Source organism: Lotus japonicus, chromosome 5, assembly GCF_012489685.1.
Source record: "Lotus japonicus ecotype B-129 chromosome 5, LjGifu_v1.2".
Classification (NCBI taxonomy): Eukaryota; Viridiplantae; Streptophyta; class Magnoliopsida; order Fabales; family Fabaceae; genus Lotus; species Lotus japonicus.
This window is the reverse complement of record NC_080045.1, coordinates 45771730-45796475: the sequence shown is the minus strand read 5'-3', so window position 1 is coordinate 45796475 and position 24746 is coordinate 45771730. Positions and strand designations below refer to the sequence as shown.

General features: G+C 34.5%; 1 protein-coding gene across 1 annotated transcript; it reads right to left on the bottom strand.

Annotated features, from left to right (window-relative positions):
- Positions 1 to 13148: 13148 nt before the first annotated feature.
- On the bottom strand, positions 13149 to 14398 carry LOC130719647 (ethylene-response factor C3-like). The gene is made up of 2 exons (XM_057570258.1): positions 14383 to 14398; positions 13149 to 14109 (listed from the first exon to the last, which is right to left on the bottom strand). The coding sequence occupies exons 1-2, from the start codon at positions 14396 to 14398 to the stop codon at positions 13421 to 13423; spliced, it is 705 nt and encodes a 234-aa protein (XP_057426241.1). The 3' UTR covers positions 13149 to 13420.
- Positions 14399 to 24746: the final 10348 nt, after the last annotated feature.

Sequence of the window (24746 nt, the reverse complement as noted above, 5' to 3'; positions counted from 1 at the left end):
AACATAACCTACCTCCAAAAGACAAGGAGCGTCTCCGCCAACTTGACAATCTCTTCCTGATTTTTGCAAGAACAGGATCCCAAAATTTCAGAAGCCTTGGGTTACCTCCAATTGGGAGACCAAGGTAAATAAACGGAATCAACATGAGTTTGCAATTCAACAAACCCGCAAACCTTCTACAGACCCCTTCCTCCACGGCAATCCCCAAAAGCTTACTTTTTGAAAAATTTACTTTTAAACCAGACACTAGTTCAAAGCAGCATAAAACACTCTTAACCAGTAAAACATTAGATAGGGAGGCATCACCAATGAAGAGAGTGTCGTCTGCGAACTGAAGAAGGGCCACCTCTATCGGGTTATTCCGACCAACTTTAAAAGGAGAAAATTTATTCTGATTTACTGCATTTTTCATTAACCCATTCAATCCCTCCGCAATGATGAGAAATAGAAATGGCGCCAATGGATCGCCTTGCCTCAGACCCTTCATCATTTTGAATTCCTCTGAAGGGCTCCCGTTAATAAGTACTGAAACCTGAGAGGATTCGAGGCAGCCCTTAACCCACTGAATCCATTTAGGAGGAAAACCCATTCTCTGAAGCATATAGAAAAGAAAAGACCACTTTACAGAATCGTAAGCTTTTTCATAGTCTACTTTAAATATAAGCATAGGGGACTTTTGCTGTTTGGCCTCATGGACAACCTCGTTAGCTATAAGTGCACAGTCCAGCATGCTCCTTCCTCCCACAAACGCAAATTGTGCTTCATCAATTAATTTAGGCATAATCTCACCCAACCGAGAAGCAAGAATCTTCGAAACAACCTTGTACATACAGCCAACTAATGAGATAGGACGGAAATCATTAAGGGTTTGGGGGGAATCAACCTTTGGTATCATAGTAATGAAAGAAGAATTTGTTCCGCGCGGCCAGATCCCATTAATATGAAAGTCATCCAGAAGCTTTTTAAAATCTGATTTTAGAAGGTCCCAGAATGATTTGATAAAAGTGAAATTGAAGCCATCAGGGCCTGGACTTTTATCCCCCCCACAGCTCCAAACTGCATCTTTGATCTCTTCCAGATCAAAAGGCCTAATTAGAGACTCACAATCAAGAGCAGAAACTGACTGAAATTGGACACCATCCAATTTAGGAGCCAGCCAGATATTCTCACAGTATTTCTGTTCAAAAAATCGCTTAACTTCCCTTTTGACCAAGGTCGGTTCCTCCTGCCACAATCCCCCAATATCAAGGCCCACAATTGAGTTTACCCTCCTCCGCCAATTCACCGACACATGGAAAAATCTGGAATTAGAGTCACCACCCTGAAGCCATTTTAACCGGGACTTTTGATGGAGAAGTGATTCGTTCAAGTTGGCAATCCTCCAAAACTCAGCACTATATTCCATCTTCTGGGAAATTTCCTCATGCCTAAGGGATCTTTCCTCTGCAATTTTATCCAGATCATTTAATTTTATGACAAGCTCAGCCTTTTGTTTCTTCAAGTCACCAAATGTCTCCCAATTCCATACTTTCAACTTTAATTTCAAGGCTTTTAATTTTTCCTTCAAGGAAAAAGCTCCCCACCCCATGACTGAGATAGCTTTCCATTCTTGTTCCACAAAACCTTTGAATTGATGGTCCTCAAACCAGCAATTTAAAACCTTAAACGACTTAGGGCCCCAGTCTTGTCTCGCCAGACGCAATAAAATTGGACAGTGGTCCGAGAGCTCTCTTTCAAGAATTTCCTGAGTACTACCTGGCCATTGAGTGAGCCAATCCGCTGAAACTAAGATTCTATCCAGTTTACTCGCTGCAGAGCCATTAGGCCTGAACCATGTAAATTTTTTCCCAAGACAAGGGATCTCAGTAAGCTCCATATCCTCAATGAAGGAATTAAAGTCACTCATATCACATCTGTTTGATGAGGAAACAGATGAAATTCCTCTCCTCTCCTCAGCAATTCTAACTGCATTAAAATCACCAAGAAAACACCAATTCAGAGTACCGTTGTTTTGGCGCCTTACTAAGAGTTCCCCCCAAAGTCTACGTTTGCTTGGACAATCACAGGGAGCATAAATGTTGAAGATTGCACAAGGAATTTTCTGAGCACCCCATAACCCATATAGACCAATAAAACCTTCACCTGCCTCACAATTCTGAAGAGAGAAACAGCTTTTCCGCCACAAGCAAAGCAACCCACCACTTCTGTTTACTGCTGGGCAAAATTGTAATTCGAAATCATCATCACCCCAAATTGACCTGCAGATACGGTCCTCAACTACTTCTAATTTGTCTCTTGAAAACAAATCATATCCGCCTTCTCCTTCTGAATAAGCTCTTTAATTCCCCTCCATTTCACACTCCTCCCGAGCCCCCTGATATTATAGCTGATTTCTTCATTGATCACCATGATTTGCCCCTTGACCACCAGACTCAACTCCGGCAGTAGAGTTCAGGTTATCCCTTTTTTCTATTTCACTCAGCTTTCGGATAATTTCATCTTCGTTACCTTCATGGGAAATCCCCAATTCCTTCCCCAGTGCCCACATCCTCTAAGCATCAGCTTCCGAATTTTTCAACCAGAAAATTGCATTACATGCACATCAGAGTCAGAGATTGAATTCACGGAATTAGATTGATGAACATGCTTCTTTCTCCTCCCCATCCTTTTTGACCCTTGGGGACTACCAGGAACCCGGAGAGAGCTAGAGCCCAAAGAGGGTGAGGGTTAGCCTTAATATTAAATAGTCTCAAGGGGCTCCATTCTCCTTTAATTAAGTTTGTCTTTTGTAAGATGATACAATAAATTAAAGCAAATTGCTTTGCAGCAAGGATTCAAACCTGGCCTGAAATCTGAATTAATGAATTGAAGCATGAGGGAAATGTATCTAGGCACGGAGGCGCAGCCTCTCACTAGCTACTGTCTTTCATCTTATTCAATGTTCATGAATGTGTGTATGATACATCATACATGCACCGCTCGTCCACTTGTTTTCAAATGATTATTCTAGAATATTAGAACACCACTTATATAAATTGCACACTACTACTTAAGAAATTGAATGATGATGTGAGAATTTTGAAATTCTCTTCTCTAAATATGTTTCCGCTTAGATACGTACGTACTAAGTGTTTAATTAACTTGGAGAAGATATAGTAATCTAAAAGGCAGGTATTGGTCTCAAATTGCAGGCTTTATATATATCACATATGTCTTCGCTATTATAATGTGCTTATGATCTTAATTAATTTAATTTGCAGTGAATTGAATGGCAAAGGATTTGCGTCACGGAGGCAAGAAATTAATTACACGACCTGCCCTTCAAACACGGGATGCACACAACTGTATGTACATATATATCAAGGAGGTTAGTTCAATTATTTACTCTTCACTAAATTTATTTGTTATGAGTAGTGAGCACCTTAATTAACTAGTACGCCCAAAACGCATTTAGAATTTCTATAGAATTGTTTTTGGTTAGAAATGGACAAAAAAGTCTCAGGTGCTTATGTTAAAGACTTAATGCTTATCCATCCGGACGTATTATTAATTAACTCCGCTTCACATGTTTGGGGAGTCAACTGTATTGGCTCAACTTTCTAGGTTTCTTTTTTTTTTGAATAAGACTTTCTAGGTTTCAGAACTTTAATTTGAACATTTTTATATTATATTTTCTTGATCACTGCTGTGTTTAAGGGAAATTCACTACCAGTACCATGTGCCCCATTACATATAACCAGATCCAGCTTTTTTTTTTTCTAAGCAAAAATATATATAATAGGAAAGTATTAGGTATACTTCAAACCAAATTACAAGAGTAGAAAAAAAGGAGAGAACAAGGATGGTACTAGCTTACCCATCTCGGGATATACTATCTAACATTAAAACCAACACTAAACTACCAAGCTGTACAATGGTCTTAGCCTACCAGCAATTAATACAATCGAACTCCACTAACAAAGCCTAGGTAACAGAACAGATACCAGAAGGAAAACAAAACAAATAGCTCATTGCATCTCCTCCAAAACTCATGATGAAGGAGAACAGCATCCCAACTACTACTAGGGTCTCAAAGTGGAGTGAAGCCACAGGGATTGGCAACCCGTAGGACACAGCAACCCAACTGTACCAGATCCAGCTCATTACTTACTTTTTGTAGTAAAGTAACTTATTATGATATTGATTGAGTTATTTTTGTTGGCATTTTTAAATTATGTAATTACTAGATGATTTATTTTAGAGAACTTAAGGGCCCGTTTGGTGGTTAGGATAGGATAGGACAGGATAATAATCATATCATGTTGTTATCTGTTGTTTGTTGCGCCAGCAGGATAGAATAACATTATCATGTCTCCTATCATATCCTGTCAATCATGTGTAAAAGTTATCATGAGAGGGGAGTTAGGATAGAACAGGATAGGATGTCAGTTACATATTTTCTTTCAGTATCCTAACTCCAAATTAATTTATTTTAATATTATATAATTTATAATTTATAATAATATTAATTAATAAATTTAAAAATATTAATTTAACTAAAATAAAAATAAATAAAATTATTATTTATAAATAGTAAAATAGACTACTCACTTACAAATATTGATTTATTAATAATAATAGACTAATTTAATATTTTCATATCCTACTATTTAAAAATAATTTATCTACTTATATAATAATTTAAATATAAAGTATTTTTGAAATAATAATATTTTAATTTAGTTAATTTTTATGGTTTATCACGTGTCACAACTAAGTGAAAACCATTGATTACAAATATTGGTTTTTTAATAGTAATAGATTAATTTTCTATTTTCATCTCCTATTATTTAAAACTACTTATCTACTTATATAATAATTTATAATTTAAATATAAAGTACTTTTGAAATAATAATATTCTTAATTAAGTTAAATTTTTATGGTTAACTCCATAATTTTATTTAAAATATAGGCTATAAAACAATAAATAGGCTAATTAATAAAATTTAAATTAATTTTATTTATTTTAAAATATAGACTCATTCATGAAAATGTAAACAAATTAAATTTAATACAATGATCAATTTTAAATGTATTTTTTATTCAAATATAAATCTGATACATTTTTCCTTATCATATCCTGTCCTTATCATATGCACCTCAAACACAGGATGTGATAAGAGTTTATCTTGCTCTTATCCTATCCTGTTGTTATCCTGTTCACATATCATATCCTATCCTGACCACCAAACGGGCCCTAAATTTATAACACAATTACTCGTATCTATATATATATGTAAAGCTCACTTGAGCTATAAGTATTAAATGCATTAATGATTAAACAATGAAGTTAAACAATTTTCTATTTAACTTTCAATATACATCCACTTATTATTAATTATGAATTAGTAATGGTTAAACTTTTCAATTTCTCATATTTTAAATTAAATATTAATATTATTTAAATTTTAATTATTCATTACAAATGAGGGAAATTTTAAAGTAATAATAATAATTGAAATTGACTAACTTTACATTAATAACAATATTAGATAGTTAATATTAATCTTTTATACTTCTACTGTACCAAAAAAAAAATCTTTTATACTTCTTTCTAATTGTAAAGCTTTCTAATTTGTTATATATTAAAATTAAAATTAAAACTAAAATTAATTTAATAATAATTATTCATCATAAGTTGAGGATTTTTTAAAAAACAATAAATAAAACTTATTACTATTTTTTACACTACCTACTAAAATGTAAAAGTTACTTTGAACCTTTGAATTAAAATTTTCCTTTGTATTAAATAAATTAAATTCAAACATTAAAAATGAATAAAATTGCCTAAGTCATTAGCTATTCAACTACCTACTAAAATGTACAACTCAATTGAAATTTTGGTATAAATACACCAAAAAAAAAAACCTTTGTATTATATACATTAAACTAAACTAAAAACTTATCAATAAAATTTTCAAATCAATTAGTTGTTCAACTACCAACTAATTTTCGTGTTTGTTGTATAAGGAAGAATAGAACATGAAAAATGACTCCTGAAACATAACACTTTAGTTCTCTAAAAAATGGTGAAAAAATAAACAAACCTAGACACTCAAATAAACAAAAACTACACTTTTATTTGAGGTAAGAAAGTTGATACGAGTTAATATAATAATTTAATAAAATATTTAATTAGATATAAAATATTTCAAAAAAATATATTAGTCACAATCATTTATTTTTTAATTTAATTATCATAAAAAATTTAATTAAATAATTAAGCAGTAAAATTTTCCTACGTTTGTATTAATATAAAGGAAGCAATAAACAAATTTCTCTGTAATTAATATATTAATAATAAAATTAAATATTTTCAAAAGTAATTCAACTACCTAAATTGAATAATAATATTCATTCTTTTAGAAAATGGAAATATATTAGATAAAAAGATATCTTGAGAACACCCTCTCTCAAGTGAGGTAAACAGAAACGGAAATGAACATATATAACAAAGAAATTGAAATGAAAAGAAACAGAGCAGTCTAAAAAACATAAGAAAGCAAGCTGCCTAGAAGCTACAAAACATACGAAACCTACACCAGGAAAGCAGGAAACAAAAGTAGCTTGAAAAGAACATAAAAAAGCCACCAAGGACAAGGTGCACAAGCCAAGAGAACATAGCAAAGGAGAGCACGGAGAGACAGCCGTGAGATAGGAGTAAAGAGAATCTCCTCCAAGCAGTTGTAAACATAAAAATTGACTTGAATTTTGCATAAGGGAAAAATAACAAAAAATTAATCTTGATTAATGACAAAATAATGTTATCAATAAATAATTTAGATAAAATAGTTTAAATTTAAAAATAACGCTATAAGGTATTTACCATGAACTATAATGTATGTGTGTTTTATTTGAAGAAACAATCTCAATATAATTTTATGATCTTATTATATATTAGTAAAAACGATTTTGAGCAAGCTTAGTAGAAAAAAGTGATGACCAAAGTTGAATAAATATAAATTTATTACATAATACTTAATCTATTTAATTTATATCTTATTATAGTTGAACAAATGAAATTACTTTATTTTTCTAGATTTTAACATGTGTAAACCTGTTTGAGAAATTGTGATTGCCCTTCCCAAAAAATGACTTTATCAGTAAAAAGTATACAAAATGGTAAAACAACTTTTTTGGTGGTATTAAAAACTTATTGCTTATTTTATTTTTCAAATGGATTGTATTATGTTTCACATTATTAAATAAATAAATAAATAATTTTATAAAATGATCTAATGCTGATTATTAAATATTAGTAATTAAATTAAAGTAATATTAATTATTTACAAAGAGAACTCCAATACTATTGAAAAGTCTTTTTTTTGTTTGAAATTATTGAAATATTGAACACAATTATTATTTTTATTTTAAAATAATAACTATTTTAATATTTATGTAGTAATTTAAACTACAATCATTATTATATAATGTTAAAAAAACCCGTGCAACGCACGGGTATAATACCTAGTGTCATAGTATTTCGGTAACTGTTTTTCCCACCCTCTCTCATCTAGTTTCACATTCCCCCTTTCAAGTGCGTGAACATCGCACTTTCAAGTGCGTATAAAAAGGGAAGGTGGAACTAGATGAGAAGGGGGTGAGAATAAAAATTACCTAGTATTTTTTGTTACATTTAGAAAACACTCGAAGTCATAGTTGATACAAATTACCGATAAAAATATTCTTATAAATTAAGGTGCCCACTAGGGTTGACCATTAATATTTTAGTCCACCGGCGCTCCATGGGCATTTTAGACTTTACACTCAGGATTTCCCTTCTCCTTCTCCCTCCCACTCTCCCCACCTCTCACTTCAACCATCTCCAACAGCACCCACAAACACCATCAGCCACCGTGAGATCAAAGCCTGCCAACCTCCGACCAAATGAGCCTAGCGACTCACTGGAGTGGAACCATGTTTCTGCATTGGGTTACAACAGGAACGACGCCAACAGTGCTACCCTGGATATATTAATTTGGGATTCACGGGCATAAAATTTCCTCGGCGTCGTTTGCTTCGATCTCTCTGACGTCCTTGTGCGAGATCCTCCTAATAGCCCCCTGACACCACATATCAAAACCCAAGCAGAGTCTCCGGCGATCAACTACGAATGGACTTTTCCCAAATCACCTAGCCATCGCCACTATTCTTCGCGTCTGAGGCGCACAACCACCGCCATCATAGGGGAGAGTGGCAGCTCCAATCCGGCCAACGACGACAAGGAATGACGGTGGATAAATCTGAGTAGTACTGTTGTATTTGGTTCTCTTCTTCATCTTTTCTCTGTTTGTTGAGGTTTGGGGTTTAAGTTGTGGGTTGTGTTGGAGGCTGAGATAAGGGTTTCTAGCGTCTGATTCACATGGCTTTGGTACAGAGGTTGGGAAGTGAGGTTCTGGCTGGGTATACGATAGGGTTGATGGAGGCGAATAACCTGGTTTGGTGGTTGGTGGGGTTTGGGCCACGATTCAGGTATTATTGCGATGAATATCATGGTGGCTAGATTACATTGGTTGTGTTGTGGTGGTTTCCGGGTTCTTGGTGATTCAATGATAGAGGAAGGTTGGTTGGGGAAGAAGAGTCTGCCTTTACATTTTTACCCTTTTGTCATCCATTAAATCTTGACCATCCAATTAAAGAATATTCCAAAATGCTAAGATCTAATGGTGATTAATCACGGAGCACTGGTGGACTAATAAAATAATGGTTGACCCTAGTGGACACCATAAATTAATACATTGTCTTCTTACTCAATAACCAATGTTGTCCTACCAGTTAAAAATTGCTAAGCCACATGGGCCCAACGATTATCTTTGGGTAGCCCCTAAAAGACTTTGACACACAAACCTCAGCTTAAATATAAAAGAGTTTTGATATATCAACACTTCACTTTCTCCAAGTGACTAACCCACCACTGTCGTTGTTCTAAGGCATTAATTGTTGTCGTTGATATGTCTTCTCAAGAACACGTGTCGATCTTTCTTCTCAAGAATATCTGTCAATCTCTCTTTCGTGATCTTAGCTCATCTTCTTTGCAACCTCCACAAAGCCCCTTCTTCATCTTCTCCGATAACTTCCCTCACAAGCACAAGCAAGAACACCAACTGAGGCGCAAGGTATCAACATGTAGATCTAGGTTTGGAGATTTAGACATACCTTGCATCCCTAACCATATTGCAACCAAAACCCTCTAAGAACCTTGCATTCAAAGTTTCAAATTTTAACCTTAAAAAATTCCAATATTGATCTTTAACCTCGAGTTTTACATGCTAGTGTCATTGTTTAGGTTTCCCCTATGGTTAAATTCCTATGAGGGCTTTACGATGAGAGGCAAAATATTGGGTATGCGAAGACGAGATGGTGTGCTTTGAGATTGAATGCATAGATAAAGGATGTTGGTCATGGAGCTAGCTTGAAACATTGTGCTTGTGGAGCTAGCTTTATGAACTAGTAGCTAGGAGCATGGTCAAGAGAGGAAGAAGAAGATGAGATTGAGTGGAGGTAAATGGGAGTGTGGTGGGGTAAGGTTAGAATGAGGAAGAAGAAGATGGTGTGAAGGGGGTTTGGTGAAGGTACGAAGATGAATGATTAGAGATGGCATATAATAAGAACAGTGAAAAACACTTTGATATGGTTTTTGGTCATATTAACCTTCAGAAGCAAACCTACCTTCGATCGTCAGCAATGCTCACGGTAACGACTCGGAAACGCACAGAGAAGAAGAAAACGAATCCACCACAGACGATTTTAGCCACCGCCAAAGGAGGAAAGAAGCCTGAACCCACTGACCAACAACACTCAAGCAGGAAAACGCCCACCACATCCAGGGGCAAACCTACCTTCGATCGTCAGTAGATTTGGACACTGTGGAACAGAAAAGTACGCATCAGAACAGGGAGGAGATGCTACAACCAGATCTGCGTGGACCACAAGATGGAGGACAACAGAGCTTGAGCAGTGGAGGGAAGAGCACCCATTGCAGCGAGGAAGGGAACCAAAAGGGGTCGCCACACCCAAGGCCGACAAAGACCACACGCAACCTGCAAAACCCTCTGAAATCCCAACATAATGGAAACAAGAGTGAGCGTTGCAGGCGACCGTCGGGGCGGTTCTGGAAGCTGAAGGGCGGCGCTGACACAGAGGAAAAGAAGCCTCTGAAGTAGAAAAAGGATGAGAGCCTTAGAAGGAGATAAGGAGGGGATAAGCCAGGAAGAAGGATGCACTTGAAATAGGAACAGAAGCAGGGTGGGGATTGCCGCCGCACACGAAGGAGGGCAGCGCGGCGGCCACCCAGAGAAAACCCTAACTCAGGACTCAGAAACGATAGAGAGAGTTAGTGAGAGAAACGATAGTGAGAGAATCAGTGAAGATGTAATACATTAATTTTATATTTCTTTACTACTCTCATTCTTTTGTTTTTTACATTTACTACTCTCATTCTTTTGTTTTTTACATTTACCTCTTATTTAATAAATACTCATAATTTTTTTAATGACATAAGTATTTATCTCATTATATTAAAGTATGGAGATTTGTCCTCGAATGATAGCTCAAGTGGTAAAAGCTACGAGACATGTGACTTGGGTGGGGGAGGTCCTGAAATCAATCTCAGGCGGGTGCAATTTATCTTTCCAATGTATAAAAAAAAATGTATGGAGATTTGATTTTGCAAGAAAGAAGAAAACAAAATTTTTAATTGTTAATGAAAATTCGAAGAGTCAAAAATTAATGAGAGAAACAAAATGGTATATTAGGAAATTTGTAAAATCTGAAGATTCAAAATTTCGTAGATCCTCATACACGTTCAATTCATAGTAAATGTTTTATTGGCAGTTTTAATTTCGCATTTCAATAGTATGAGATTCATACACGGAGTAAAACCTAGTCCCTTCTTTCTCTCTCTCTCTCTTACCACCCCCTCCGCCTCCACCAAACCCTAGCTATCTTCCACCAAGGAAAACGCTGTCTATTTGCTTTTCTTTCTATGCTAAATCAAACTGTTAAATAAATACTACTATTTGATATGGTTTTTGGTCATATTAACCTTCAGGTGTTGCTGTCTCTAATATTAATTGTTGAGCTCAACCTCCGTCTGTTTGAATTGATGCGTCCAGTTTCCGGTATTGTAATTCAATTCCATCTTTTCTGTAATTAATTAGTACTAGCCTATGTATACTCTTTTCCCCAATAGTGCACGGGTTCTAGAATCTATGTATCTAAAATAGATTGACAACATGTTTTTGTAAATATGATTTCTACATAAAGGTAGTTAATTAGTTACTTCCTTCATCTAATTCCTCTAATTGGTATTGTTTTTCTACATTTATTGCCTACTTAAACTTGTGCTGGAGCTGTTCCCTGGCTGCATGTGTGTGTGTATGAATTAGTTTCCATGTCAATATATATTGTTCTGAATACTCTCATATATTAGCACATAGAACTTTTTTTTTACAGAGCCAAAAAATTAGACATTTTGGTACCAGCCATTTAGTAGATGAACTATATATGAGCAATGAAATCGGATTTGCACCCAAGCTTTCTGCATTCAATGATAAACTGTTTCTATATTAGATCGTTGGTGGTCTTCAGTGTCAGCACTGTCAGCTATTCAGGGAAAGAATTAATAGTTGATTTCTAATATATGCCCTTGAATCTCCATTAGTTTGTTTTCTAACTAAGTAGACTGTTTCCGTAATATATCTATTTTCTTAATATCGATCAGTAAAGACTACACACTTCTATTAATTGGTTAAGCAAACTTACTACTCATCAAGTTTATTTATATGGCTTAAGCTTTCATATTCAAAATAAGTTCCATGTAAAGTCATTAAGTTTTTAGGTCCAGGTCTTTTTGGCATGTTTCTGATGACTTTTAGGGGGAATAAATTGTAGATGTGATGATATATATATATATATATTGGTTTTGTGTACGGTGCTATATATACCATCAGAGTAATTATAATTAGCGGTTTGCATATATATATACCATCAAGCTGTGTGCTTTCTCTGATATAGTAGGAAAGTACAAATTAACCATTTCTTGTTTTCATGCAGCTTTTAATTTCTTCTAATGTTTGGAAAGCATAAAGCATGCTGCTACTGATAGTTGGGCTTTCAAGTAGTGTTTCATGCTGATCATTGTTCATTTACAACATCATTGTCTTGGTTTTGTGGGTGGGGCAGTCAGTATGGGCAGCAGTTGATGAATGGTCTCTATGGTTTATTGAGAAATAATTTTAAGGAAAATATATTTTTGAGATAGAACATTTCTGATCAATAGATGAACACCTCACCAAAGATAAATAACACTTATAGAAATGATATTTTGTTTTAAAATGAGGTACCTAATTTTGAGAAGATAGTGAATTTGATTATGCATAGCCATAGATCACAGTGCTGCTGGTTAAGAGCTAAGGAAGATGGTTTTTTTCTTGTTCATTCTTTGAGTAGTGAATCTTTTTTTAACTATAAGTATCCTCTATTATATTTCAAAAAAAAAGTATCCTCTATTATATTTCAAAAAAAAGTATCCTCTATTATGATCAGGCAATTATATTCGACTCAGGTGTGGTAAAAGTCAAAAGTCTTCCCAATATTGTGTTTCTTAAGAATCGAACCTTCGACTTCAAGAGTTCAAATAACCACTTCTAACGATTGTGACCGGCCGCCATCATTGAGTTTAATGATTTTTTGGCTCATAAAAAAATACATTTAATTTCACAATATAAAGGGCTTGTAAATTGATTTTGACAATAAGAAGCACACTGTAAAACATGATTTAGGATGGTGCAGTTTTTAATATGTCCAATCCTAGAAATGTTGATCATAGTTTGTATGAGGATGATTAATCCCTATTAGTATTAGGGCTAAATCTTTTTTTCAAAAAGCCAAAATATATTAACAAAAGCATAACAGATACTTCAACTCAATACGAGGAGTTGAGGAGTACATAAATACTTAAAGCCCTGTATGATCCAACATATATATACTACCCTCAATAGAGAAGACCCATGTTAAGTGTTAATACTCTAAGAGAAACATTTGAAAGATACATCCTGCATAGCAGCAAGTTTTGTAAAAAAGTAAATGAGGAAAATAAGACCAAAAGGGTGCTCCAACACATTACAACTAATAACCAAGGAACATAGAAAAGAGTTATACCGAGCAAATACTAATCTTGCAAACTACCTACCAAATCCACACCCTACAAAGATAAACAGTATACCTTAATTGACACTTGATTTTCACTTCCATCTAAGAAAGAAGGGAAGAAATAAGAGAGAAATGTGGGATATGATATGTGATGTGATAGGTTTAAGCTTGATTCAAAATCTTATTCAATTCCAACCATTAATCATCAAATAGGTTTACTTCGAGTAGCTAGCTAGGACTTGAAGTTTGATCGGACATGCTTAGAAGTTGCTCAAGATATTCAACTCCCAAGTCCTGTAACACCAACACATTTTGAGGCTCAGAAGATTCCTTAACCCCTTGACTAAATTGAGCTTTAGATGACAATTTTCTTTTGGTGCAGTTCAGCTCCTTGAGTGCAAGTGCAGGTGAACACCCTTTGCCACAATCATATTCCATCTCTTGCAAAGACTCTTTCACCTTTTCGACCGAAAAATTGAGAACAGCATTGGAACCTCTCATTGAAAATGCAGCTTGATCATAAGCCAAAGCAGCATCCATAGCACTTTCAAATGTTCCGAGCCAGACCCTCGTCCCGTTCCGCGTTGTATCTCTGATTTCAGCAGCATATTTCCCCCATGGCCTTTTCCTCACACCTATATATGGCCTTTCCATATTTCTCTGCTTAGCTTCAGTCTTCGTCTTCAATTGCTTTCGCTCGTTGTTGTTTTCTTCTGTTGGTGCCTGTGAAAATGTTGAGAAATCAACCATATCGAAGGAAAGAAAATCATGAACAGGATCATCAAATTCAATATGATTATTGCTATAAGATGATTCGAACATCATTGTTTGTGATGGCTGTTCGTTCTGCAGCATTTCCCAATCTGGTTTCTGAAACAATTGGAAATTAAATGGTGGTCTTGTATGTATCCTTGTTCCTATAATTTATAATTTGCTTCGCAGCCACATTACCTTATTCTTAATGTCCCTTTGTCTTATTATAGTGCAGAAAAGAGTTATGGCAAAGTCTTGATCTGTTGAACATATTTTTAAAACAGGTTTAATTTCTGACAAGAGCAACTAACTACTACTTTAATCTTCCCATCTAATTATAATAATGTAGATGCAAACAAGAGATGGTGTCTCTGCTGCACCTCTGTGTCTTCTTAGATTCCGTTGTATAAAATAAAATATTTTAATTATTGAAATACCATGATACAGAAGCATGATAAGCAAAACACAGGACTTGGACTATGATTATCTGGTATGCTACATGATTTCCAGTTTGTTTGATATTGTTTATCAACTAGGCACCCTTTCTTTCTCAGATAACCCACGTCAATTCATTAAAACCAACTTGGAAAAAGCGGACTCTTAGCGTATGTTTGATATCGTAGAAAAGGATAGCAGTCTCTTTTGAAGAGAGTTTTAAAAGGCTGAAGGCAGAAGCTCCTTTAATTTCTTTCCTTTTTTGCCCTCAAAGTGTGATTACCAATATTGTTAATAAGGAAGCGTATTAAGTGAGAGTAATGTTTATTATGAGAGATAAGAGCATCAAATCGTAACCATATACTTATAAATTGATGATTGAGATTTAATGTCATTTAATGATCATGTGACTTTTTTTTAAAAGTCATGTGACTTTATGTTTTAATTTTGACCATTCATATTAGATTTAATGGTCACGATTTGATGCTCTCGTCTCTCACATTAAATATTGCTTTCACTTAATACGCCTCTTTATTAATTATATATATATATATATATATATATTTGGATAAGAATGTACTTTGACACGATTTTTGGAATAATGTGCTCTCTTCTTCGAAACTCATCTGCTAAGGTTCCTTGTCCTAACGGCGGCGCGCACCTCTTTTACGATGTTTCAGTGGACGACGATGACAATAAGGATGAGGCTACGAGAGAGGATGGTGAACCTACAAGCCAGAGGAAGAAAGCTTTTCAAACCGACCATGACACTGTTGAATCAGATCAGAGAACAGGGAAGGACAACCCCTACAAGCTTGGATCGTCTACAGGGGTTGGTGACTCAGCGGGGAGGGAGGTGAAAAAAACCTCATTTTCTTCTATCTTCACTTCGTTCGTTGAAGGGATTCTAGACCGGTTCGAGTACCATCAAATTAGCGGCCTGTTTGCACAATTTGGGAGGATCATGAACGTCTTCGTGCAGAAACAAAGGAAGATCATAAGGCGTTACCGTTTCAGATTCATTCAATTCGCTTTGCTGGAGTTGGCTTCCCAGGTGATCAACCTTCTTAATGGTTTCCATTTGGGTGATGCTTTTCTTTTCTTGGCTACGACAAGGTTTCCTTGGTATGGGTATGGTTTGCAAAGAAAACAGGTTCTTGAGGTATTTAAAGGAGATGGTGACAACGAAGAGGAGGAGGAGTGGTGTATGCTAGTTTTCTCCAAGAATGACGATGAAATGATCATTGGATTGGACAAGGTTGCCCAAATGTTTCTGGTTTACCTTCGTTGATGCTCTAATATGAGATTGTTATTTCCAGTTTACTCTCTTTGCATGTCAATGAGTCTTCTCCACCTAGAGAGGTTGTGAAAATTTCTCAGGCCAAGAGGCAGACCAAAGAAGGTTGGGGCTACCCGAAGCGAGAAGAAGGGACATCCTATGGCTTGCATTGGTTTCGTAACAATGGATGGCAGCGATGCGGTGACGACATGGAAAGAGTTGATGGTGCTACCATAGGAGTTTTCAAATCCTTATGGCATCATGACTTGTGCAAGAAGTGCTCTCCAGCCACTCCTTGTGGGAAACCGCCTTGGCTTAGAGTATGCCTGCTCATGCGACTCCTCCCGTGATGAGATTATAGCTCAAACCTCTGCTAGAAGGCATCCTTAGCACTTGCAGAGGAGGTTCGAGTTTTTGCTTGTTTTCGAGTTTCTTGGTATTGGTGGGCTTTTGTGAGATTTGCTAGGCTTTGTTGGTCGTTAGGCTTTCTTTAGGTGGGCTTTTTTAGGTTTTGGGGGTTGTTTTTTTGGTCTTTTTTGCTTTTCGTGGATGTGGTCCTTTTTTTGAGCTCTTTTAGGTTCTTTCTGACTTTTGATCCCTTTGATAATGATGTATATTGTTCTTGAAATGAACACCCTAAAGGCTCAAAGAATCTCACACATGGCAATGGACAAATGATTTATTCATGACTAAATGAACAAAAGTCATTTACAATAGACCCCCGGTCCCCTTTTATATGGGTCCCGCGGGCTTTTGAATTACTCCCTAATAGGCCTATTGGGTCGCGTTACTCTAAGCCCAACACCCTTACATGTGACCTCGCCTACGGCGAGTACCATGACAAGTGTCTTATGTCGTTTCCAATACTCCTGGGCGAGCCCTTCTCAAACACCTAGAGGCTCGCCCAGTCCATATATCTTGCTTCATCTTAATACTAATAAATTTTTGCTTCCAAAATAAATAAAAAAATGTACTTTGACACAAAATACGACTTCACATGCACCTCATTATTTCTCTTCTTTATCTCTATCATATCAAACAACCAATGAAATCTACTCTATTTCTCATATTTTTATTTCTACTCATTTTCTCTTCTCTAAATCTCTCTACTCTTTTTTTCTTCTAAACCAAACACATAGTATTAAAGTCTGTTTGTGTATACATTCGAGATCCTCCAATGTAGATTAACACAATCATATACATTTTATCAAAATTAAAAGTAAACTTTTAAAGTGATACTTTAAACTTAATCAGTCACTATATCTATCTATCTATCTATACTATATATAAAAGAAGAGTTTCTGCAGCTTTGAGGGCAATTTTGTCATTCAGCAATTTATTACACATCAAATTAATTTTTAACATGGGTATTTTAGTAAACGTGCACATTATTCTCTAAAGATTAAATCTTGGCCGTTCATAACTTTGTTGGAACGCTTCAGATTTGCTGCTCATTCTTCCACCCTTTTGCTCTTTGGGGTTTCTCATTCTGCAGCGTTTCAGTTTTATGCTCTTCTTTCTTCCACCGTTTCTTCTTTTTGCAGCGTTTCAGTTTTAAAGATGAAATGGATCCCTGTGCAAGAGAAATTTCATTACCTCTTCTTTCCCCCTTAACCTAACGCACCGCTGCTCACATGAGAGAGATTTGAACTCGATGGAGGCTCTACGGTCTGCAAAGTGATTTAAAGCGTGGTGACAGGAACACGGAGGCTGGGGAGCTCTGATCTTCAATCCGGTAAGAACAATCTTCTCATCCCTTCTCCTTTCAACCCATTTTCTTCTATGCCTTCCTTTAGTCGTTCTGAAATTTTCATTATCGAACCTCTTTCACGTTTTCGTGACAAATTCGGACTTTTGTATTCCAGAATTCCTAATGTTTTCATTTCTGATGTCTGATTTGCAACAGGTTGCGTTCCTCCATCTTCAATCCAGTAAGAACACTCTTCTCTTTTCTCCCTACTTTCTTTTTCCCACCTTCTCCTTTCGGCCCATTTTCTTCTATGCCTTTCTTTTGTTGTTCTGGAATTTTCATTGGGACTTCATTCACGTTTTCCTTTATTGATTGTCTTGGAATGAATTCTATATTTATACTGATTGTCTGTATTGTCCAGGTGAGCATCTCAATCATTATTCATTCTTCGCTGAATTCAGTTTATACTTGAACATGATCTGTTCTTAAATTGCTTATGAATAGGGTTGTTCCTCATGGCTGTTTCTTTTTTCTGCTCAATCAGATATGGTATATAAAAACACCAAAATTTATAAAAGATACATTAGCCATTTGAAGCGAGTGAGGAAAGTTAGAAAATTTCCAAATCACAGTAATGATGGAGTTCATCAAGATTTTGTGCACTGCCTCATTTTCTCTAATTATGAGTTACATTGCTCTACTCAGCAGCAGTTACATTGCTCTTCTTAGCAGCAGGAGTATGGAACGGAACACATTGTAATTCTTTAACAGGTTGGTTGCTGAATTTCTTCAAAAAAATGTGCTTATGATGCTTGATAATACTTCAACTTTGGATGTTTTAGCTTTTTTTCCCTGAAATTATTGCAAGTTGTATTTTAAATAGTTGAGAGTTCATCCCCACATAGTCAATATCATCAAATGAAAAATTTACACCACAGATAAATGTTAGTTTTTTGATTGATACATTCAAGTCTTGATGTTAATGTCAGTTTCTAACCATGTTTACAGAGGAAAAACTCATGGTTATTGCTACAACAAGTGAACTGGGTTTCTTGGACTCTATTGGATTTTGTAATACTTTCTCTGTCACTTACTATGCCATGTTCTTACCTTGAACACAATTGTTGCAAAGAAGGTAAATATATTTATTCTTAGCTTTGTGGTATAGCACACGGGCTATGTAACATTTTCATTATGAATGTTTCATATTACCATTGATGCTTTTATATTCCCTGCTCTATTTTTATATTGTGCACTATTTTAGTTGATTTCCTATAAATCTGCATTGTGAGGTGGACACTGCTACTTCTTAACTCAATTTGACTTGGTAGAATTAGGAGAGCAAACTATTTCTTAGGTTAATTGGATAGGTGGAGAACATTTAAGAAGATTGAAGCATATTAGTTCATTTTCAATAAACACTAATATGCATCATTCTCTACCTTAAATCTACCATGTCATCTAGAGTATCTACTTAATGTGGAAATATGATTGTTGATGCCTTTAGGCTTTATCATCATGCAGTAGTTAAAGAAGGATTTTCTAGCACATTTTGATTTTTTTCAACTAATAATGTTATTGCTTCTTATGTATTAATCCTTATGATTTTCACTCTTCTATAACCCTCATTTCCTGTGTGTGACAGATGATGATAGTCCATGTAAAATATTCTTAGGCTTTACTGATTTTTCACTCTTGGTCTAATTTAAACTCTCATTCAATGGAAGATGAGAATTCCTTCTGCTGAAGTAACAGTAACAGAGGAACATAGGGATGCTACACAACTTGCAAAATCCAAAGCCTTCCATGCTATATCACTCGGCAAGACATTCCCTTTTTTTTTCTTTTCAAACTCTCTCAATTGTTTGTGTTGTTAGATTCACATTCTTTATCTCTATTGTGACATTTTAATGTTTTAATTTCCAGGTAATTTCACTTTGTTTCTACCTCCAATTACACACCAGTAAGAAGTCTCCATTTTTCTCATTAGGCCATGGCATTCATTTTTTATGGTATGAAGAAAAATTCTCTTCTTTTGCTTTTGTGTTTTCCTTCTATTTTCTTATCCCTTTTCTATAATTTAAAGATCAATATCTGATATTAGATAATCATTTTGAAGGGTAATTTAATTAGGCCATTTGCAAGGAGTATCAATCAAGAAGTTAGAGCTGTGATAGAAGCTGAAAGAGCTGCACGGGACTTGCTCAAATCCGAACGCCAGGAAATGGATTTAGTTCATTGTACAATGAACAGATTAACCAATGCAATTTCTGTTGGAGATATAGATGGCAAGGTTAGGTTCTTTATTTTTTTCCAGCTATGCCATTACACATGAAAATTATCTACTAAATATAATGATACTATTATTTTTTTATAGATTTATATTGTTATTACTTATTGTGAGAAATGAAGGTAGGAAAAATTGTTTGGAGAGTTGTTAGTGAGGGGATAGTTTTGAAGGTTTTCCATTCCTATATATTATTTGAGGTTTTTGTACGATGTTTTGTTGTTGATGGAATTGGTTGCTGCTACTTCTCAAGATGAAGGCGATTGTAGTCATATCTTCTCATGCATCACGCTTGGTATCGGTTTTGCTTTCTCTGTTAAAGTTGATTTAGATTCATACATATGCTTTCTCAACAAACTTTTTCCTGCTCTTTTCCTTCTTAGGTTATTGGTCCTTTCAACTTCCAAATTTAGCTCCTATCGCTTTCCCATGATCAACCTAAGTTACCATGATCTATTAACAAACTTTGATCTTAATGTACACTAATTTATTCATTTACTGAAATAACTTGAGGCTGCTTTCTTGCAGCTTCAGATATTTGGGAATTAAATTTGATGTATGATATTGGGATTTGGCATGACATCTTTAAAGAAAGAAATAGAACTCCCCTCTGTGAAACTTTAAGTTGCCACCAATATCAAACGAAAGAAGAAAATATGCAAACGAACACAAATTAATGTGTTTGATCTCTTTGCGTGTCTCATATGTAATCACTAATTTTCTCTAAATATAAATTATTTACTTCTTTTTTTTTACTTTTCACTAATTGGAAAAGTTTACTTTTGTAGGATTCTGAATTTTCTCCCTTATCTAGCTCTAAGGGGGTTTGGGTCACAAACTCTTCACAGGTTTACCATGGTTCATCTTGATTCGACCCTTTCTGGATATTTGGTTGGGATAATTTTCCTCGAACACTAATGTTTTTACTCATGTGAAGTTATCCCATAAAAGATTCTTTCGTTTGCTTACTTAATCAATTAAATTATTATCATCATCATCGTTGTTAAGTGTTTTTGTGATCTATCAATGAGCTTTTTGATTTCAAAGTTTTGCGTGATTTGTGTTTGTCTCTTTTGATTTTTGATTGGTTGCTTAGTGAAAAACTAAGGAAACTGGCAAGGTAAATTCGAGGTTCATAGTTACATATATCTTTAAGGATTAAGAAAATCATTTGTTTTTCTCTTCTTCCGTTAAAAATTGTATTGATATTTAATAATTGTGGCTCCTGTTTTGATTACTAATTATAACCACTTAAATGAGAGTTACGGTTAGAAATAAAGTCAGTTTTAATTAGAAAATGAAGGTTTCACAATTACAAAAATGAATGGTCATGAGTTATTATGCATTAAGTGTGTTTAAGGGTCATCATGATTTGTTAACCACTAAGCATTAGCAATATCTCTATGTAGTATTTTTAATTGAGGTGTTGTGTATTGGTTATGAATTACTCTTTAATAAATGGAGTACCATCTCAAGTGGCATGTGTAGGATGTGTGAATGAAGTGAAAAAGGGTCTAGAGCAGAGAGTTCCTGATATCACTATCACAATGAATCCTAAAAAGGTATGCGTTGTGTTAATATTGTTTAATAATCAATATTTATATCCACCTAAGAAATCAATTGTAGTATCTAAGGACATTATTTTGCATTTTTGGGGAGACTAGGTCTTTAGAATATAATTTGATTTTAAGGAGGGTTGCTTTGAAATCTGCCAAGAAGGAGGTGAGATTTAAACAATTTTTATTTTTCTTTTCAATGATATTTTTCTTAGATCTAAATGGTTATGGCTTAAGGTGTTGCAGCTTTTAATTAAGAAAAAATTTGTGTACACTTTTAACCTTGCTTGAAGAATAATGTTTTGTTTGTTCTTCCTTGCAGGTTGAATATGAGTGACTATCAATGATGAAGTTCGAGATTGGTTGCGCAGTGGAAAGGAATCATGTTTGACGAAAGCAAGCTATGAATAGAGCTTTATGCAAATCAAGAGTAAGTTCTGAAGACCTTGAGCGAAGTTGAAGACGAAACAATAGCATCAAGTGCACAAATTATTTTAGGTCTTAGTTAGTTAAGGGCCATTTATTCTAGGTTTATTTTTTTTCGCAAAAAATAATTGTAACTGACAACTTGGGTTGGCACAAATGGTCATAGGTTCTGAGTTTAACTCTCACCTCCATATAGGTCGAAGGATTGGATCTCCTACGTCCAATAAAATCTCAGTTGGTGGGCAACCCTCATCGAGCTTCTCTCCATCCTCTCTCCATCCAAATCTGAGCCATTGATTTTGAAATTTAAAGGCTTGGATCAATTTAAGAAGAGAGAGAAAACATGAATTAATCCTCACTTTTAAAATTCAAAATCAATGGCTTAGATTTTGGATGGAGAGAAGCTGGATGGAGAGGATCCAAATTTCATCGAGAAGATCCCCGAACGCACCCTAGAGTGGACCTCAGTTGGCCTCCCCAACATGCGGCTAGCGGCATGCACGGTAGTTTGAAAAAGTGTTTTCTTTCCGTTCTACCATGTTTTTAACAAAAAAAAAGATAATAGTAACTTTCCCGTCCATGTAGATATTGTATTAAAAATTTCAATTAATAAAAATAAAGCAAATCCAAATAAATTTATCCCATTATACTAATTATTCTCTTCTATCTTTTATCTTTCAAAAAATCCAAAGCTCAATCGTAATTTCAAGTTTGATTCTTAATATATTCCCTATGAAGAAGATATTTTTACAAAAAAATGTGGAATCAAATGTTCTCAATGTGATTATTCCAATTGCAAAAAAGTATATTCATTATCTACTTTTAGCATGTACATATTACCATCAATCAAGCATTTAGGAAAACAACAAAAAATAAAAAAAATAGTAACTCAAAAAAACAAAAAACAAGCATTCAATAAAAAAACTTATAAATTTATGATTTCTTATATCTAAAATAAATTTTGTTCTTTTAATTCATAAAATATCTTTAAGAATATAACACATATTTTAAACAAATAACAAAGAAAAATAAAAATGAATATCCCCGTGCATCGCACGGGTAAAAGGTACTAGTTAATCATATAACAAAAGTTAATCATTAATTTAGTGTCTTTCAAAAGTGTTGTCACCAAATTAATATCTCAAAAATCTAAATTGTCCTCAATAGATTGGGTGTAAATTCAGACATTTTGTAATAGTTTGTGAATCAACACAACAACCATGGAAGGTGCAGCAACAAGAGCATCTTTGAACAATAAAACTCCGGAAGAGAAACTCAAAGGATTGAAATCATGGCATTTGTTAGAGTTAGCATTGTAACTATAATTAATTAATTTGTTTTATAATAAAAAAAACTATAATTAATTAATATGTTAAGAAGATATTTAATGGCTATCACCGAGATTAATCCTTTCAAAACTCAGTGATCAATGTATTAACTTCTTTTAACAATTTTTTCTCCAAACACATTGCACAAATCGAACTCTTAAATAAATACTTAAGCACTACAGTTATATAGTAACCGTGTGGATATTTAATAAAATAATCAATGAATTCAGAATTTCCATTCATAAGCTTTCTTAGTTTTCTTCAAAATCTTTTGCATTAAGCTCAAGTTATCAACCATGGTATCAAGAGCTTGAATCAATTAATCCACAGCCATGGCTTCCTTCTCATTTCTATGTACGCGTGTGTGAGAGGGAATTAGGTTTAGATGTTTTGGGCCTCGTGGCCTAGCTGTTGAGGTGTCAGTTTAGATTTTTTTTTATCATTTTGACTCGAGCGTTGCCATTTCTCTTGTGGGACAAATTCAAAAAAAAAACTCAATGTCTTATAGTTCCGTTCTAATAGATTGATATGTCTTGTTTTGACACTCCCTTTCAACTGCATCTACAGAGCGATCTTTTTCTGTAATGAAAATTGTTAAGACTCGGCTTCGCAACAAAATTGAAGATTATCTTCTCAGAAATTTATTAATTGTTTATATTGGGATATCATAATAAATAAATTTAGTACTATGAAATAACGAAGAGTTGTATTTAAATATTTTTTTACTATTTAAAGTTTATATAACTTTCAATGAAGATTTTTTTAGTCTTATATTTCGCCCCCAACAAGAAAATTATGGATACGTCCAAAACATCAATTTGGGATTTCCCCTCCTAATATATGTGGTATAGTATTTCTTTATGGTACTCCTCCCACTAGGCCTAACTTTAGAGCAATTTTTTTTTATATACACAGCAGCTGAGTAATGTTTGGACACCTTCAAAATCATTCCAGTCATATAGTGGATCTTCAACTAAGTTGAAACCTGGATCAACAGCCCAATTTCAAAGACCACCTTAATTGTATCTTATACTGGCCTGACACACCGGATAAGACTGGCCTAAATTCAACAGCTGACTCTACTCTTATCCTGACTTAGGGGCAAGTCATCATGTTATTCATAATCTTAGCAATCATGTTGATAGTATAGATTAGTTGCAGGCTTTGAATAGATATCTTCATGGGAACGGTAATTCAATTGACTCTATACCCATTCCATCTCCTCTAGAAGTAATTATTTAAACTAGAGAAATGTTAAACTGGGAATAAAAGTTGTGTTTGGTGCCCATTTTTAAGGAAGAATTTGGTGGATGCTCTAGCTCGGCAAGCAATGCTCACTTCTCTTCACATATATGGAGATTATCTCCTTTTGATGTAATTACAATTATGTATCAGGATGTTCTAATGTAGTCTTGTTTCTTTTGATGTTTCTTTTCAAATGGAAAAAAAAAGACACATCTCTTAGTAACCTTACATTATTGAAGGTGGATAAAAAGAAGCATTTCATTACAGGCCTATGTATAGGCTTTAATTTGTTCCACCAAATCACTAACTACACTATGTCGTTTAAAATAAAAAAAATTAAGTACATTATAGGCTTATTATGATAGTGTGGTATACCTAGATTCTAGAATGTTATAGAGTTTACTAAAAACTTCTACAAATTTGTGTCAATATTTCAACATTTATAATATATTAAAACAAACAAAATATTTGAAGTACTGAACATTTGCTCCTCGAGCCCCCCTTAAATATTGTGCTTTCTTGGGTCACCTTTTGGTTCCACAAGCATGTCTCACA